At 46.1% G+C, this 18,379-nt stretch overlaps 1 protein-coding gene across 1 annotated transcript in view; it reads left to right on the plus strand.

The window, feature by feature from the left end:
* Positions 1–3,260: 3,260 nt before the first annotated feature.
* LOC138553514 (integrin alpha-X-like) overlaps positions 3,261–18,379 on the plus strand; it is a 1,247,842-nt gene continuing 1,232,723 nt past the window's right edge. The window contains exon 1 of the mRNA XM_069642543.1: positions 3,261–3,758. Coding sequence (XP_069498644.1) covers positions 3,722–3,758 — 37 coding nt within the window. The 5' untranslated portion in view covers positions 3,261–3,721. The remainder of the gene's footprint in view (positions 3,759–18,379) is intronic.

An 18,379-nucleotide genomic window follows, 5' to 3' on the forward strand; every position in this document is an offset into this window, starting at 1 on the left:
GTTGTCTCTGGCGGACTTCAAATTTGTTGGTATTTTTCGTGATCCTGTTCCTCTGAACAGGATGATAAAACCTGCTGTGAAACCTTGTTGGATTGCCCTGCTGGTTTTGCTGTCTGGGTAGTTCCGCAATTCTTTGCTAAAGTTGTTGGGGTTGATGGGGGCTATCCCCGGTTCTCAGATTGGCTGGTCCGTGGGGGTTTTGTTGGAGTGTGTTTTAGGTATTGGGCTTGCAAGAACAATGTTCTTGCTAGTCTTTCGTATTTTTAGCTGGTAGTCTGGTGTAATTGCTTGCTGGGTGGTCCCCATTGCAGTTTGCACAGCTGGGTTTGTACCAACATTCTTTTCCCCAGGTGCATAGATTTTTTCCAAAGTTCCTGCAAGGAATGTTGGCTTTGGCGATGAGTTGGTTTTTGTTCTGTCCGTGGGTATTAGACTTAGCCCCCCAGGCTGGTTTTTCCGAAAGGGCTGTTCCCCTTTCTTGTTTTTCTCATTGTCTGTGCCTCTGGTCCCTTGTGGATTTTTATTAGTTTTGGCTGTTTGGGTGGCCTCTTCTTCAGATGGAAGCTCAGCGTTTAATATTAATAGGTCATGCTGCACCTCATCCCATTCTATTGCTGGCCTCTCTGATATACTCGTCCTGAATCTAATGTCGTATGCTAACCAGATCCTGCCTTTTTGGGCGATTTTTACTTCTCTGACTTTGTCCATGTAGGCCCATAGTTTGGCCCCATCCCCGGGGACTTTTTCTAAATATATGGTTGCCAGGATGGCAAATGATTTTAGCCAATTGTCCCAGTTTTGTTCTACCTGCGCATTCCTAGCTATCGCTTTTTCCTCTATTTTCTTGGAATCCCTAAAGGCATCTCTCCCCTTTCTTTGTGCTTCGATCAGTGAAAAGATCTCGATAAATTATTTTGCACAGATGGCCTCTTTGATTGTATTGTCTATGTTCCTGGCTAGACATCTTTTGTATCTGTTCAAGATTTCTGCATGAAAAGATTTCAGTTTTTGGTCAAGTTGGGCACTAATGAACATCACCATGTCGCTGTTGCCACTGTTTGCATCTGCTATGCTGGATGTGGTAGCCACAGCGGTTTCCCATGCTTTTAGTGCTCCACCCAGGTCTGATGTTGTTGTGGGACCGGGGGAGGCTGGTGCCAGGGTGCGGGTTGTGGGGGGGGGGGTTGTGGTTGCTGTTGGCGTCACTGGGTGCACTGCTGGTGGTATTGTTGTGGGATGGATATGGTTTTCAATAACTGGGGTGTTGTGGCTTGGCGGGGATTTGGTTTCTGTGGGAGGGGCAGTTGTTTGTCTCTGTCTTCTAACATCATTTGTTGCATCTCCCTCATGTTTTCGCATATTTTTGACAATATACTGCTTTTGTTACCTTTTTCTGTTCCTTCTGTTGATTTCCTCTTCTTTGTGGGTGGGAGGTTGTCCTCTAATTCAGGTGGCATGGGTAGACCTTCCTTAGGTAGGCCATATAGGTTTTCCTTACCCAGGCCCAGCCATAGTGTTCAGCTGCCTCTATAGCTGCAAGTAGATGGTGGGGGAATTTTGGTTTAGGTGGTGAGCCTGTTGCTTCTTTGGTTTTTCTCTTGGGTGCCATCAGCCTGTGTTAAAAGGGGGGGATTTCTTCTATATTCACTTTTGTCTGAGAAGAAAAGTTGCTGGTTGCCTAAGGTAGGGAAAAATGCTATGCTACCAGTATTGTTGCTACCCGTGAATGGGTAACTGCTGTTGGTAGAAGCTGTTTTTTTTTTTTAAAACGGACCCTTGCTGAAAAATATCTGCTGCTCGCTGCTTTTCCACCCCGTTTACTTTGTTTTTTGACAATTTGAAATTATTACGGTTTTCCGCACTATGTTTACTAACTGCGCCACGCAACAATGCCCACAACATATGCTCTACACATGTGATAAAATCTGTTGTGTGTGCATGTTAGCTCTTTTGACTAGCTCGATGCTATTTCTTTTGCATTTAAATGCCCGGTTCCTAGGGGTTTGCGTCTTCCGTTTGCATAAAAAACTTGTTTACAACATCATGGCCCTCACAATACGCGTTAATGTCTGCACCGTTGCTCCATGCCGGCTTGCTTCCAATAGAATGTTATTCTATGCAATGGAACGTTCGAGCGTTGCTGCGCAACCCAGCTCTGGGATTTACTTGAAAATGCGAGTGAAAGCTGCCCGCGCTGGTTTGTTCGTTTTGTTTTCTTTCTCCATCTGCAGTCGATCGGACGCTTGCTCTGCCGTGTGTCCTGGACTGAAAAGGAGGGTCACCTTGTTCTCCGCGCCTTCCACTTGCCTGAAACCTTGGCTTTGGACAGGGTCTAAGTCTGTTAATGAAAGTAAGAGAAAAAGACGCTACGATTGTAGCAAACATTTTGGAAATAGACGCCCCAAGAGGTAAGGAATGAGGGGGTTGTTTTGAAGATACTAAGAACAAAGCAAAACTTTGCCTGGAAAAAGAAAGCAAAGAAAGAAAAGTGTGGAAGACGCTGAGTGAACAGCGAACCTCCTGACTGTTTGGGTCTCAGTTCAGGGTCCACAAACAATTTGTGTTTTCTCTGTGAGCTGTCAGCTCTTTTTATAAGACCCAGGGGTAGCCTTGGGTCTTTGAAGTATATCTGTGGGGGCTGAGGCCCAGCCCCCAGGCCTGCTGCAGCTGACTGTCTGAGACCCCAGGGGTGGGCAGGTCATTGTGAACTCCCTGCCCCTGGTACTTCCTCAGAGTGCTTAGCACTTTGTTGTTTTGTGGAAGGGTGGGGTGATTGTTCACACCTCACCCTTCCCTTGTTTTGTTGGTGAGAGAGACTGCTTGTCTCTGTGGTAAGTGGTGGAGAGGGCAGGCATGTGTGCAAGGAGGGGGCTGCCCAGCTCCTGAGCCTGACTGGATGGTACCAGCAGTTACCCTGCCTCGCTTTGGGAGGCCCTGCAGCATTGACCATTGTAAATGCTGCCTGAATGCACACATTGCAGACAGCTTTCACACAATTTGAAATAAGAAATGCGAAAAGAAGGAGTTAAGGTTGCTTCGTCTATATCTGCTCCTCCTTCTTGTCCTCCATAGTGAAAATGTTGAAACGGGCACAAAGGGGATATTGTTTTATTTAGTATTTTCACTGGTTTCCGAGGAGGGCTGGGTGTTAGGGGGAAGTGACGGGTGGAAAGAGGAAGTTGAAAGGTAAAGGCCAACGGAAGGTGACAAATCACAGAAGGGTGGGCAAGATGGGCAACATGCGACAGGGAAAGGTCGGGGGCGACCGACAACGAGTAGTCACTTTCCCTCTAAGCCCAGCCATGAACGGGAATAACGAGATGCGTCACTCAATGACAGCTCTGTTCTGAACCCTCACTGGAAGGCAGGGTAGCCGCCCTGCCCGCGTAGGATTATTTCTTTAACCACACCGGTGAGGGAAGGCAGCAGCTCTTGCAGCACACTGCTCGGAACGAGGAAGCCGTGTCTGGGCTGCGTGGGCTTTCTCTCAGCCTCCTGTTTTCTTTGGGGCTGATTATTGTGGTTGATGACATTGAGGTAGAAAGGGGAAGTGAAGTTTGCCATCAACCCGTGACTATTCGGGGTATTATGACATGTCCTGCCCTATTAAGAGTGTGTGGTGCTCCCTGTAGAGGCACAGCAGCTGAGACGTGTCGTGCTATAGGGTCTGTTGCTGTCGCGTCTCCCCATCTCTCCTGGATCTGACACTGTACACTATAGAATGACGTACCTGCTCCTTTTGGCATCGCTTACTCTGGGTAAGTGGTCTCTTCGTAAGTTCCTGTCCAGTTGTTTGATATCAGAACTAGGTGTTGGGGTGTAGTCTGGCTGCAAGCATTCTAGATCTGTACCAGGGAGGAAAGTGTGGACCAGGGATGTAAAATGGGGTGTCCTGTAAGGGGGCTGGGGAGGGATCGTGACAGCACACATTTCATGGCTGGGACGACACACGTGTACTTTGGCTCCTTCCTGTAGTTTTCATCAATGAATGCTGTCTGCTATGTCCGCATCGAAGAACACATTTACAATTGTTTTATATGGAATCCAATCGTTTTCCTCTAGCATGAAAATGACTTGTGGGCGGAAAACGGTGCGGTTAGGCAGGGCAGAGCAGGAATGCAACGCTCCGCCTGCCAAAGGAGGTTTTAGGACAGGCTGAGGGAGCACTTTGAAGCCTTGCCTTTATCGCCCTGTTTCCACTGTGTGGTGGGAAGTGAACATTACTGCTCGTGCCCAGTGAAGAAATTAAGGGGACCCAAGCTCGGACTGGACTATAGGCCAGTGCCCGAACCAAGAAAGCACAATACTTGTGTGGGCCAGTTTTTCTGGTCAAAGTGGCCACTTTTTTGTCCCATGTGAGCCAGTTTGATAAATGACTTCACCATGCGGCTATGAGTTTTGACCAGTGTAACTGAATGAATATTCCTAAAAATGCACAATTGCCATTTGCAGATGTAGGCCACTTTTGCATTGATGCCCAAGACAAATGATACGCCCCAGCCCGACCCTGGGGTGACAAACTCGCCGGAATGAGTTCACAGCCACCTTTACATGCAAACACGCACCGGAAACACCTCTCTGTGGTCTAGACCCATCGTTTGTGTGAATTAACCTATTGCTTGTAGGTATGCTACCACAGTGGCAATGAGGTGAGATGTGCAGACAGCGGCCATGTTTGGAGTAACTGTCCATGGAACCTTAGTAGACCACTGTATCCAGGGCCCGGCGGCCTAGAACTGTGCCAAGATTATCGGCGAGAGCCTCTACATTAAGGGGATATTGTATCACTTATGAAATGGTTCAATGTGTTTACTGTATATTGGGGACATGGTGGGGACCAGTTTTCCATCATATTTTTTGTGTGCAAACAGGTCCTTCCCATGGAATTTGAATCGTTTCCACCAGGTACTGGGAAAGTAAACATTTAAACACTCTTCACTTTTGCACTACATGTTTTGAAAAGTGTAATATCGCCTGGAATGAACCATTGTGGGAGGCATTTACAATGGATTCCTACAAAATGTTCCAGCTTTTCACGCGTGGGAAATTTAGACGGATTACATAGGAATCCTTTAGTTTAGTTAACATACGTATGAACATCTCATGGTGGCAGGAAGCCAAGTGGATTGTCATGCAGAGCTGGAAAGAGGGCAGGCGTGCAAAGTCTGCCCCGCACACAAACTCCGCCTGACAAATCCTATACATGCCCTAGGTTGATAATGATGGCAGTAATCATTAAGGCCAGTTTTTCTGCCACTTTGTACTGATCTGGGGTTCTGCAAAATTACCCCGTTTACTTGTTTTGCTGTGTGAGGGTAATGGCAACAATTACAATTGGCTGTTATTCTTTTTCACAAAAGCCACTGAATAGAGTACAAGCAGCCTTCTTTCCATGGATATGAGGAAGAGGGCGTGCACAGATCAAAGTCTCCACCCTTGTACTTTGTCATGATGCTGCCGGGCACGTGTGCGCCTTTGCTCTTATACATTTTTCATATGTGCTTAATAAATACCGGCTGAGAAGTAGCATAGACATGTCCAGGGAGTGGCCTGGGGTGGCACGTTCTACCCCTGGAATCTGATTGGCCACCCCAGGTGCCGTGTGTGTGTGTTGGTGTGTGTACCCGCCTGCGCTTGTGAACAATTGCTCAAGCTCGCACGTCATGCCACCCCTGCATAAATTAGTGCCCCACTTGGGCCAACCCAGTCAAAAGAGTCTGAGCACGTCACAGAGAAGTGTAGGCAGGGGTGTGCATGACATCACTTGGAATTCACTGCATTATACTTTTTATTGCATTCCATTTACTATATACATGGATTTGTCTAATGTTACTTTGTGTTCGTTATCCATTGGTTGAATGTTCAATTTTATTTATTTATTTGTTTGCTTGTTAGGCGCTTATAAAATAATAAAATACTGTTTTGAAACATCCACAGGGCAGGGAGGGAGCAAGGGAAGGAAATACATTAAAAACCCAATATTTAAGAGCAGTGGGAGAAAAAAGGTAAAAGGGACGAACCTACTATGCCTTGTGAGTATTCAGAACGTGCAAGTGCAGCAAGGAGGAGGGAAGAGGGGCTAAGTGCTGGGGCGTCCAAGCTCCTGGTTGAGCCACAGATGAAGTGCTAAGAATGTTGAGTGCTACATAGACTGGGGCTATGGGAGGTGTAAGTGCGAACCTCCAGGGCGGTGGGTGTGCGGATGCAAGTGCTGTGGATAGGAACTGGGCAGAATTGGTATGGGAGGTCAGGGCCCCAAGGATGCATAAGGGCCCAGGACACCGATTCAGAATCTGTGGGATTAGCAGAAGACAGAAGAAGGGAAGGAGGAGGAAAAGAGAGGAGCCTTAAGGAGCTTTCGGAATTTGATAAGATCCTGCTCCAGGCTCAGGGGGAGGCTATTCCTTAGGAGGGAGCCCGCTGAGGAAAGTGAACAATCACCTGCCCACTGCTTAGCAAAACGCTTTACACACAAAGAGTTGGTGCCAGAGGAACATAGTGTTCTCGAGGGAGAGTATTTAGTGAGATAATTTTGAAGATAGTGTGGTCCCTGGGCACAGACAGCCTTGTGGATGATGCAGAGGGATTTTAATTTTAATCCGTGCAGCAACCAGGAGCCAGTGATGACTTCTTAGTGCAGGAGAGATGCAGTCCCTGGGCTTAAGGCCAAGGATAAGTCTTGCTGCCCTATTCTGGATTAGCTGGATGGGACGCAGAGTGGAAGATGCTAGATTTAGGAGGAGGCTATTGCAGTAGTCAAGCCTAGAGAGAACCAGGGCTTTGGTCAAACCGGGCCTCTGAGGGAAAGTGAGAAAAGGTAAAATTCCTTTTAAAAGGAAGAGCTGAAATTGGGACTTCCTGTCAATGGCCCTCATTCCGAGTTTGGAGGTAGCCATGGTGCTATTAGCACCATAGCTGCCTCCAAAATCGGTCCGACTCCGGTCTGGTGAAGGGAGTAATTACCGGTCCAGTCTGAGGTCGGCTGGACCGGTAATTCCCCATTCACCAGAGCCATTCCCCATTCGAGCCCCCATAGGGCTCAATGGGAAGGCGGCAATAACGGTACCGCAAATTGTGGTACTGTTATCGACCCCGGTATCCCTTTGCGGGTCCCGTCCTTAACGGCTGGTGAAACCAGGCGTTAAGGGAGGACCCACAAAGGGACCTTGGAAAAGGGCGCAAAGGGATTACCGGCACCGGTGTCATTACGGGTGCCCGGTATCCCTTTGCGCCCAGGTGGTAATGACCCCCAATGTCCTAAGTGTGAGGGAGGAAGGAGAGAGAGGAGTTCAAGATGACTCCAAGGTTTCTGACTTCAGTTGAAGGAGCAGGGGGAGGGCCTAAGGAGGAAGGCCAGAGTGAGGGGAAGAAGGAGGGAGTAGGGGTACCAACAGGTGTTGAGGCAGAAATCGTTTGAGGCGCACCAGTACTGCATGGCAGATAGGCAGTTAGCGATGATGGAGGGTGCAAGAGATTCAGCAGGGAGTTTGGAAAAGAGCAGTGTGTCATCTGTGTAACACTGGAAGTTGGAGAAAGAGGAGATGAGGCGTGCTAGAAGAGAAAGGGAGATGTTAAAACGCCAGGGGGAGAGTATAGTGCCCTGGGGAACACCAAAGGTGGAGCGGGAAGTAGGAGAGGAGAAGGTGCCCAGGATGACTAGGGAAGAGCGGTTAGTTATGAGAGGTCAGCCAGTCCAGTGACCGTTCTGAGGTACCAAAGGCATCGGGGACCCTTTATATGAGGATGGAATGGTTGACTGTGTCAAAGGCAGGCAAGTGATCGAGAAGCATAAGGACAACTGGGAAGTTGGAATCCAGAGATGCAAGCAGTAATTCATGGGTGTTCAGAAGAGCAGTTTCCGTGCCTCTGGATGCTCGGAATCCAGATCGCTGGTCGTGGAGACCAGCAACAAGTTCAGTGTGTGAGTTGAGTTGGGGCAAGGCCAGCTTCTCACGCAGCGTCCCCATGAAGGGGGTGATGGAAATAGGGTGGTAGCTGGCAGGGCAAGTAGGGTCTGAGGAAGGTTTTCAGGAGTGGGCACACAAGGAAGTGCTTAAGGGGGGAGGGGAAAGATCCAGTGATAAGAGTGATTGCAGAAATCAGAGAGAGTAGGGGCAAGAGAACCAATGTTATCCTTGATGGTCCTCTAGATGAGCAAGGGGAGAACTGTTTAGAAGAGACCTTCATGGAGCTAACAACTCTGGTAACTTCTTCAGGTGTGACAGGGGAGAAGGAGGAAGGAGGGGGGAATGTAGGTGAGGGGGTGTTGGATGGGTTGTGAGGGAGTGAAGAAAGGGTGGTCAGGATGTCCTGGGCTTTGGTGGCACAGTGTGAGGCCAGTGTATTGCAGAGGGCCTGGGACGGAGAAGGGGAGGAGGAGACTGCGGAAGGGTTGACTAGTTCCCTGCAGATCTTGAAAAGTTCAGCCGTGTTATTGGATGCGCCGGAGATCAGTGCATGTATGTGGGCACTCTTATTTGCATGGATGGCGAGTCGGTATTGCCTTTGGAGCAGGCGGCAGGCCAGTTTGTCAGAGGATGAGCCTGAGGTTAGCCACTTCGTTGTGCCGCCCAGCACTTTCGTTTCAGAGCCGCAAGTTTGGTGTTGTACCAGGTGTTACGCTTAGAGGCAGGTTTCAGACGGATCCTCATGAATGGGGCAGGAATGTCAAGAGTATTGATGGTGGAAAGATGGAGGTTACTGAGGGCAGAGGTATAGTCAGAGATGGGGGTGAAGGCGAAGGCAGCCACAGTCACTCTTTTCATTAGGTTATTGAACGAGGTTGGTGGGACTTTTGGGGGGATGGTCAAGGTGCCAAAGGAACCTAGGTGGGTGGAGAGGAGAGCATGGTCTGACCAGGAGGTAGGGGTGACTAGTGGGAGGGACACAGAGAGGTCAGAGTGAATGAGAGCATCCAGAGTGTGTCCAGCTGAGTGGGTTGGCCCGGGAAGGGAGAATGGAGAGGGAAAGCGATGTGCAGAGGTCAGTTAATAGAATGGATGCAGAGCCAGGGGAATCCAGTTGAATGTTGAAATCACCCAACAGGAGGAGGTTAGATGTGGATGAAAGTAAGGAAGAGCAGAAGTCAGCCCATTCAGAGAGGAATAGGGTGGTGGTGCCTGGAGGCCGGTAAATGGTAGCAATGATCAGCGTGGAGGTGGGAGAGATGACCAACTTGCAAACCAGGCTTTCAAAGGAGAAATAGGGCTAGGTATGTAAGATGGAAGTAGGAACCCACTCGGGGAAAATTAAAGCAACCCCCCACCAGTGCGGTGAGGTCAAGGCTTGGAGATGATCTTGAAGCGGGAAGGAGTCGTCAAAGTCAAAGGCAGTGATTGAGCCAAGCCTCGGTAAGAGTGAGAATGTGAAGGTCAAGGGGGGTCATTACGACCCTGGCGGCTGGTGTAGTTTTTTTTTCCCAGCGCCTGGCAATGAGGAATTACCGAGGCATTACAGCCCCGGCGGTCCCGGTAATTCCCCATTGCCAGGCGCCGGGAAAAATTACTCCCCATTCCCATTTGAGTCCCATTGGACTCAATGGTAAGGGGGAGGATGGTAGCACCAGCAGCATTTATGATGGTGCCGGTGCTACCATCAAAGTCTGCGAGCGGGTGCTTTTCCACCCGCCAGGTCGGACCTGGTGGACGAAAAGGCACCCTCTCGCAGAACTCAAGCGTATGGCGGTCCAGTAACAACAGTGCCGGTAGTTTACCAGCACTGTTGTTACCGGAACGGCATACTCATAATGAGGCCCAATGACGCCGGTATTTTACTGATTGCGCCATGGTGGATGGTGGAATTACCGCCCCATTCCAAGGTTGGTGGGGCGGTAATTCCCCATTTACCATTGGCTCTTCCCCATTCCCATTTTTGCCCCATAGGGCTCAATGGGAATGGGGAAGGCGGTAATTACGGTACCGCAAATTGCAGTACCGTAATTGCCTTGAAAGTTCCTTCCTTAACGGCTGGTAAAACCAGCCGTTAAGGTAGGGACCCGCAAAGGGACCTCGTAATTAGGCAGTAAGGGGTTAACGGCGACGCCACCTTTTACGGCGCCATTAACCCCTTACCGCCTGGGTCGTAATGAGGCCCAATGTCTTCAAGAAGGAGACTGATGTCAGCAAAGTGTTTGTTGGCAGAGAGGGTGTTAAGAGTCGCCAGGCGGAGGAGGTCTGTGCTTTTGAAGGTTTTCTGAGGTGGAGTACAGGGGCGTGGTCGAACATTCAGAGGAGGGAGGGAGAGAGAGAGTAGACTGGTGGATGCAGGGGAAATCGGAAGTTAATGAGAAAAGACAGGATCCGGTAAAAGAGAAGGAGGTGGGGTTGTGGACCCTGAACCAGGATGGTGCCAGTGTGATGACATTAATGAAGCAACGTGAGGATGAGAAACCGGCCAAGAGGACTTCCCACTTGGTGCCACTGTTAATGGAAGAGCATGTGGAAGGAGAGAGTAAAGATGAGGTGGGGGGTCCATAGATCTGGAGAGGGGACAGAGAATAGGATATCAGTGAAAACATCTCTAGATGAGGCGCTGACATAGGTGTCTGCAATGGGAAGTCCAGGGTTTGCACTCAACATCTTTTTTGTGCTTTTCCTACCGGACTTTGAGAGAGGGGGGGATAGGTGATAGTGTAGCAGTTACAGATTAAAGGATAAATGGAGAGAGCCGTAGGTCGGCAGAGGTTTAGACAAGGAATGAAGGCGGACTAACTGCACAGCACCATTCTAGCTAAACTCACCAGGAGGCCTAGTAGATGAAGTCCAAAAAGAATGAATGCAAACCAGAAGGAAACTAATTGCAACAGATAAGTGAATGAACAAAACAAATCTAAATTCGATTTTGAAAATGGGGGCAACAAAAACAATGCAATTTTACTCGCATGTAAAACTAAACCGGCAATGCAGATGGTGCACAGATGTAATGCTAAGCACAGCTAAATTCAAATAATTTAAAATGGAGGCAACAAGAACCATGCAATGCAGATGGTGCACAGATGTAATGCTAAGCACACTTAATGAGGGGGGCAGGGGAATGTGTCTGCTGCTAAAAAGTTGGTAGTAGGTACATCAGAGAACAGAGCTGCGCATGTGGCTCTGTTTCTTAACATGTGGTGATGTATGTGTCACACTCTTTGTGTATGTGTGTGTACAATCTACTAATCTCTTTCAAGATTGCTTGTCTGCAATGGGCTAACTGCCCGAGACAAGTATACATGTGAAAACATTTGAGTGATGGATACAATTATGAACATTAAATTATGTCAGTATTGAATATGTCTGCACATCTGCCAAGCAAGAAGAGACAAGTCAATGGTGCTCATTTTTGAAGCTCTGGATGCAAAAAGTAGTGTAAAAAGCAGTCTTAAGGCTATTTACGCCAAATTTAAAACCACTTGTAGCGGATCGTTGTGCAGACAGTGCTGGGACATGGAAAGGGATGTCCATGCCTGTCCATCTCCTGTCAGTACGCACCGCCTGCAAAAAGCAAATGCATGGATGTGAGCATGCCATTTGTATGCTGGCATACACGCATTGGACTCTTAAGGAATCCACCTGTGTTTAGCACCTGCCAAAAGCAGGTGGGCTCCATAGGAATCTGTTGTAAGTGCCTCCCTCAGACATGCAGTGTGGGAGGCATTTACACTATGTACACTATGGAGTGGAAAAAAATGTGTTTCAGCAATGCTGCCTGCTTTAACACGTTTTTTTGCATTTCAAAATTGCATCAATGCCACAGTATTACGCTCAAGTCCAAAGGTAGCAGGTCTCCATAGCTGCCACGTTTCCCAGAATCACTTGTGACACTTTGAGCCAGTTCGGTTTTGTTTTCTGACTGCATGCTTGGATTTGTAGGCCCACCCTTCCAATGGCAAGACAAAAAATCTGGACTGGCTCGAGGTGTCATGCAAGGAACTGGGAAGCTTGGCAGCTTGGCAGCTGGGCGATCCCTCAATGCAATACTCGTTTACTCTAATCTATTCACTGTACAAGTTATTCCAAATCATGACATAGTGAAACAGATGGGTGATAATCCTGGTTTCCACTGTTTAGTGCCAAACATGCTAATGAGTAGGCCAAAGGGACTGAGAGTTGCTAATGCTGGAGTATGAGAGAAAGAGGACCCCTAATTAAGTGAGAGTGAATAAATGAGTACATTGGTAAACCGTTTCACGAATTCAATCTCAATCACTTGCTCAGAATAAATACCCTCCCACCGCAGCAGTACTAGGCCATCTTAATTACTCATTTTTGAAAACAGTGGGGCTCATTATAAGTTCTGTGATATTCCTACTTATGGCCCGATTCATGGAAACGTGCCCATAAATCATGTAAAGCATGCGCACTGAGAGCTCATCTGCGCGAGCCTGCGTGCAGATGTTTTTCTGCAAACACTGCATATTAATGGAATTGTTCGCGCAAAGTGACCGCATAGGCAATTCGCGGCCGTAACACCCCCAACATGCCGCCACGCAAAGCAAAAACAGCCAGAAACAACTACCTTTTGTATGCTCCCCGGGCGCAAATATATGCACCCTCAAAACACTGTGTGGGGTTCCCCACAAGCAGGCCTGCATCTCGGGGACACTGCGCAGGTTCCCCCATAACTGTATCGGCACCGCAACAACATGCGTATGATTTATCGTAATCTGGGTAAAACTCTGGAAAAACTGCGTGCGAACCCCCGTAAACCGTTCCTGCTCACCGATACACTGCATACGTGCACCCCTAAGTTCGATCAGAACCCCGGCTGCGTGCATGTACCCCTAAATGTGACACCCCATCTTACCTTTGTGCAGTGAATCCTATGCGCGAGTGTCTGTAGCCTGCCTTTGCGGGGCGGATATTATTAGGGCTTTGCTTGCCCATTTCCCTGCCGAGAAGTTGTGCGGATGATCCATGAATACGTATCATTCTGTGCAATAGTGGGTGTGCGATGGACTGCCTACGGGCCGTTCCTCGTTACGCCCACATTTTCCCTTGCTCTTCCTCATTTTATGAGTTCTGTCCCCTTCCCTGCCCTCTGCGCAAGCCACACCTCGCAGCAACGGACTCGCCCACTCATTGAGGCATGCTGAGCTTGCGCCAAGTCCCCGCAAAGTAGGGGAAAGTGCTGCAGAGTCGATTCCATGAATCGACAAGCAGAATTCCGCACGCAGTTTGTCACCCTATTTACTGTGCAAAAAATTCCATGAATCGGGCCCATATGTGTCACCGCCTGTATTATGTGGCTGTGGAGTAATGCCAAACATGCAATATTTGGGAAATGCTTCATGCAGTATTTCTGAAATACCACATCACAAAACAAAGTAAAATTGCATATCTAGTTGAGTGCTGAAAATGAATGTGGGGGAGCAGTGGTTTACATTGCTGCTGTCCAAAGGAGAACACATGCACTGACGGTTCAGCAATGACTCTTCTGTGCATTGTTCTTCTTTTAGACCCATGAATGAAGAGGATGCTCTAGTGTATTCCTTTACTTATGGGATCAAACCTTTTGTTAAGCGAGGGACAAAAAGGCATTTTATAAACAACATTTGGGTGGAGGCAGCCCTACAGAAAAGGGGTGTATCAGCCTCTTTACTCCCTAAAAATAATCAAATACTCCCAAAAAACAGAAATAGGGAGTAAAAATACCCCCCACAAAAAATAGTAAACCTTGTGCCCCTGCTCTCACCCACACAGGTCCATGGATATGTTTAGACTAGTTCACCTAGTACCACCATAGGAAGAAACTACTATTATAACTGCCTGATCAAAAGAAGTAAACATGTATCTTTTAATGTTCATGAATAACTATGTGCAAAGAAATAATTGTTATAAAACATTTCCGTTTTCCAGTTAAAAAATATTTCACATTGTTCCTAAAAATACTCCCATCGGGATTAGATTTACATTTTTACTCTGTAAAAAATCATTTTATTCTAAATCTGACCTGGAGCACCAGGTGGAGGTCACATTATGATCTGATTTTCAGGAGGTATTTCAGGCAAAGGCTATTTTCTTCAATGTGGTTACAGTCCTTCCAGTTGATGGCATAGTTATCCACACTCTTTAGCCAGCACAGTGCATGCTGCATACCTTGAAGTGAGCAATGTATCATTGTATCGTTTGTCACCATGCCTGGGTCCCTATCGTTCTTGGTTGCTGCATAATGAAAAAACATCTATCCTTCCCCAATTGTCCGCTCCCCGTTTCAGTATAATCCTGACCTCTGAAACTTCCCTTCTACAAAATCAAGCAATGTTGCTTTTCTTCCTAATTATGTTTTTAAATCTGATGATGCATTTCAAATTGAGAAGAGCTACCAAAAGCAAAAAACAGGGGTGAGCAAAAACTGAAATGAAACTGAAATATGCATGAGCAACTTGGTCCAACCTTCTCTGCTCATCAAAGGTTTATTGTTCAAGCTTCTCCTTAAAAAAGCTTTGGTGTTGTTTTTTCTCCACGCCTCCCTCTTACCCCCACCAACTCAAAACCAGTGTGGGAGAAGGGAGAAGGATAAAATGGCCTTCAACTTCCAGGGTACTTCCCACTGACTCTGTCCTTTTGCCCTCAGATGTCTCCTTTTAATCCCTGCAGTGCAAAGCAGCTTCATGGCGGAATGGGCGCTATGCAGAAACTCTAATAAATGAAAGAAATGTGGAACACGATTTCTACTAAAAGGAGTAACTGCAACCAGCCACCTTGGATCTGCACACCATCAAGTGCAGCATTTTCAATGATCTGGGATCTTTGCTTACGGCCAAGCATGAAACTGCCCTTACTGCCTATTCAAACAGAGAGCCTTTGTTCCCATTCATTCCTGAAACCCAGCTGGGTAAAAGTGCCGAAAGAGAGGAAGATGGCAAAGAGTCTAATGAGCCTGTGGCAATGTAGGATGCTATAAACATGAAAGCGAATGACAGGAGAGAGGGGTTCAGGAGGGGGAAAGAAAGAAAGAAAGAAAGAAAGAAAGAAAGAAAGAAAGAAAGAAAGAAAGAAAGAAAGAAAGAAAGAAAGAAAGAAAGAAAGAAAGAAAGAAAGAAAGAAAGAGAACATGAGGGAAATTAAAGAACCTAAAAGCAGTACAAAAGACAAGAAAGGGAGAAAATAGGACATAGGTATAGGAAAAGTGAGTAATAAAGAGGAGAGAAGGCAAAGGGACAGTATAAAAGAAGCACAAATGAAAGAATGAAGAGCAAGAATAACAAAAAAGAAAGGGTTTCAAGAAAATAGAGACATAAAGAAAAGACGTAGCAACAAAGAGAAAAAAATCAAGTGACAGTAAAAGGAAGTTTGTCACAATACAGAGGGGAAATAACATAAAAATCAAGATGATAAAGGCAAATAATTAATAAGTAACGAGAAAGGAAAAGAAAAAAATGAATAAAAAAAGAACCACACAGCTAGAAAAAATGAACGAGAGAAATAATATGGAAGCAGTTGGAAAGGTGAGAAGAGAATCAGAAAATTCCCAACCCAGAGATACCACAAGAGGAGAGGGAGTCTGTCCACCTCTGCTGCAATCTTAATCAGTTGACTTCAAACCCATGCCTTCTAGGTGTTATAGACAAACTTGACTGATGGCAAATCATAATGTTGTTAATAAACAGACAAGAAATCTGCTGCAAGGGTCTCTAGTTTCCCTATAAGGTACTAACGTGTGAACTACGATCGACCTTCCCCTTGGATCAGTTTCTCCCCATTTTATATCAGATTTGTGCACGGCATGATTGAGACAACAACTGAAAATACGAGTCTCTGAGGGAGAAGTGAGACAAAGGTTGCAGACCCCTGCCTTAGGATGTATGTGCTTTTGGAATTCAGCATGTGTACAACCATCCTTACCCCAAAACCCAGCTAAAATGTTGCACATGGAAAGGAAACATTATCTCCCAATGGCCCCTACATTCAAATGGCGCAACTTGTTACAATTATTTGTGGTGAGTCACCGAATTAGGCGGCAATAGCCATTACTGTCAAGAGTGCTCTGTTGAGGTAAAACAACACCATGGATAGACCTGAGCAATATTTTTTTTTTATTGTTTATAGCTGAAAAATAAACTTTTACAATTTTTTTGCGTATATAATATCAAAAACAAGAATGTTTGCAGTGTTAAGATCAAGAGAAAGAAAACGAAAACAACATCCAAAATTAAAACAATAAAAATAGAAAATACAAAAGTCTTTGCATTTGTTTCAACAATTTGGTGAATTATTTATATCCTATCTCAATTCTCTTGTTATCATTATTAATTGTCAAAGACATCATCTAGATAATTTTCGGTTGCAATTTGAATTGACATACGGTTTGTTGAAAAAATCAGTTCCCATATTTCATCATCATTAAGAGTTGATAAATGGCTGTAATATTTAAATAAATGTGTTTGGGCCTCATTACACGGTAGGTGGTAAACCATGGTGCTATTAGCGCCACGGTTCATGCCGGTAATTTACCGGTACCGCCTTTGAGGAAAGGGGAATTGCCGCCCTATTCCAAGGTTGGGAAGGCGGTAATTCCTCCTTCCTCCATTGCCCTTCCCCATTCCCATTTTTGCCCCATAGGGCATAATGGGAATGGGGAAGGCGCTAATTACGGTACCGCAAATTGCGGTACTGTAATTAGCACCCCGGTCCCTTTGCGGGTTCGTTTTTTAATGCCTGCTAAAAGCAGGCGTTAATGTACCAACCTGCAAAGGGACCTCGTAGTAAGGCGGTAAGGGTTTACCGGTACCGGTAAAATACCGGTACCGGTAAACCCTTACCGCCTACCATGTAATGAGGCCCAATTTGTCTTTTAACAACCAATTCAGTGCATTCCAACATAATGCCCTCATTACAACCTTGGCGGAGGACCATGGTGCTATTAGCACCATGGTCCATGCCGCTAAGGTTACGATTCCGCCATGGTGGTGGAGGAATTACCGCCCCATTCCAAGGTGAGTGGGGCGGTAATTCCCCATTCACCATTTGCCCTTCCCCATTCCCATTTTTGCCGCCATAGGGCATAATGGGAATGGGGAAGGCGCTAATTACTGCACCGTACATTACGCTAAAAGCAGGCGTTAAACACCAACCCGCAAAGGGACACTTGTAATCAGGGGTTAACGCCTGAGTTGTAATGAGGGCCAATGTGTCTTAGAGATTCTGTTTGGGATACATTTTTGCAGAATCGACAAAAGCTAAGTGCACTGTGGATTTGTTTTTGTTTGCTCATTACCTCTCGCGTTGGCCAGAGGTTATATCTAAAATGTAGAATTTCTGTCCTCAGGTTAACAGATGGGTAAGGGATCAAATAGGATTTGCATTGCCCACATTTTTTCCTTGCAAACGGATTGTTCTTAAAATCTTTGTATCTAGAGCATTGCTCACATGTTTTGATCCAATCATCAAGTATAATTTGTTCTTAGCTCTGTTTGGATCTTCCAACAATGTTTGTAAGGAGACATCAGCCTCTGCCATGATATTAAATACTGCAGTTTTCCATTTTTTAGCAAAGTCATATTCAGTTTTCAACATAAAACAAGCAAGAGCCGTGAGCAAGGTATTTGGTGTTGTCGACAGTATGCATTTTCTCAATAATGCACACTGGCACCATTGGTATTTAGTCGCTAATGATAATAACCCAAGCTCATGGTGCACAAACACCACTGGAACAAATTGGGGCAGATTTAATACCGACTTCCATTATTTTCCCTCAAGTTTTTGTAGGATGTCATTCTTTAAATTCAACCATGTTTCAAGTCCATATAGCAATATTGGAGTTGTCTTTTGATTACAATATGTGATGGCGGATGAGATTGAAAATTTGCCATATTTGTATAGAATTACTTTAGTTTGGGAAATAGCAGTTGTAACTCTTGATTGCAGTAACTCTAGATGGGCTTCATTGGAGGGTTTGTTGTCAATCTTCATTCCCAAATATGTGTACTGTATTACAACTTCAAGCTCAGCATCCTATAGTTTCCAGTGGTGTTTGTTTGACCTGCTCGTCGGTGCATTACAAATCATGATTTTAGATTTACAGATATTAATCATAAGTTGATTAGTTATCATGTATGTTGATAATGCTTGCAATGAATTTTGTAGGCCGCTTGGAGTTTTGGAGATTATGATCAGGTCGTCCGCGTACATTAGCGCCGTCACTTTTTCCTGACCCAATTTCGGAGCATCAGTGAGCACCTCATCGAAAATCTCAGGCATGTCATGCAAGAAGACATTGAATAGGGCCGAGGCAAGGATGCAGCCTTGTCTAAGGCCTCTGCTGATTTTGATTGGAGTCGAAAGCATTCCTTCTGTGTTTTGCCTGATCTGTATTATAGTTTCAGTATGTAGTTCATGAATAATGTCCAAGATGGTCTCAGGACAGTCTGCTTTTTGAAGGTTTTTGATTAAGAGTT

This window comes from Ambystoma mexicanum, unplaced genomic scaffold (genome assembly GCF_040938575.1).
Source record: "Ambystoma mexicanum isolate Mex_15411 unplaced genomic scaffold, UKY_AmexF1_1 Mex_scaf11, whole genome shotgun sequence".
Classification (NCBI taxonomy): Eukaryota; Metazoa; Chordata; class Amphibia; order Caudata; family Ambystomatidae; genus Ambystoma; species Ambystoma mexicanum.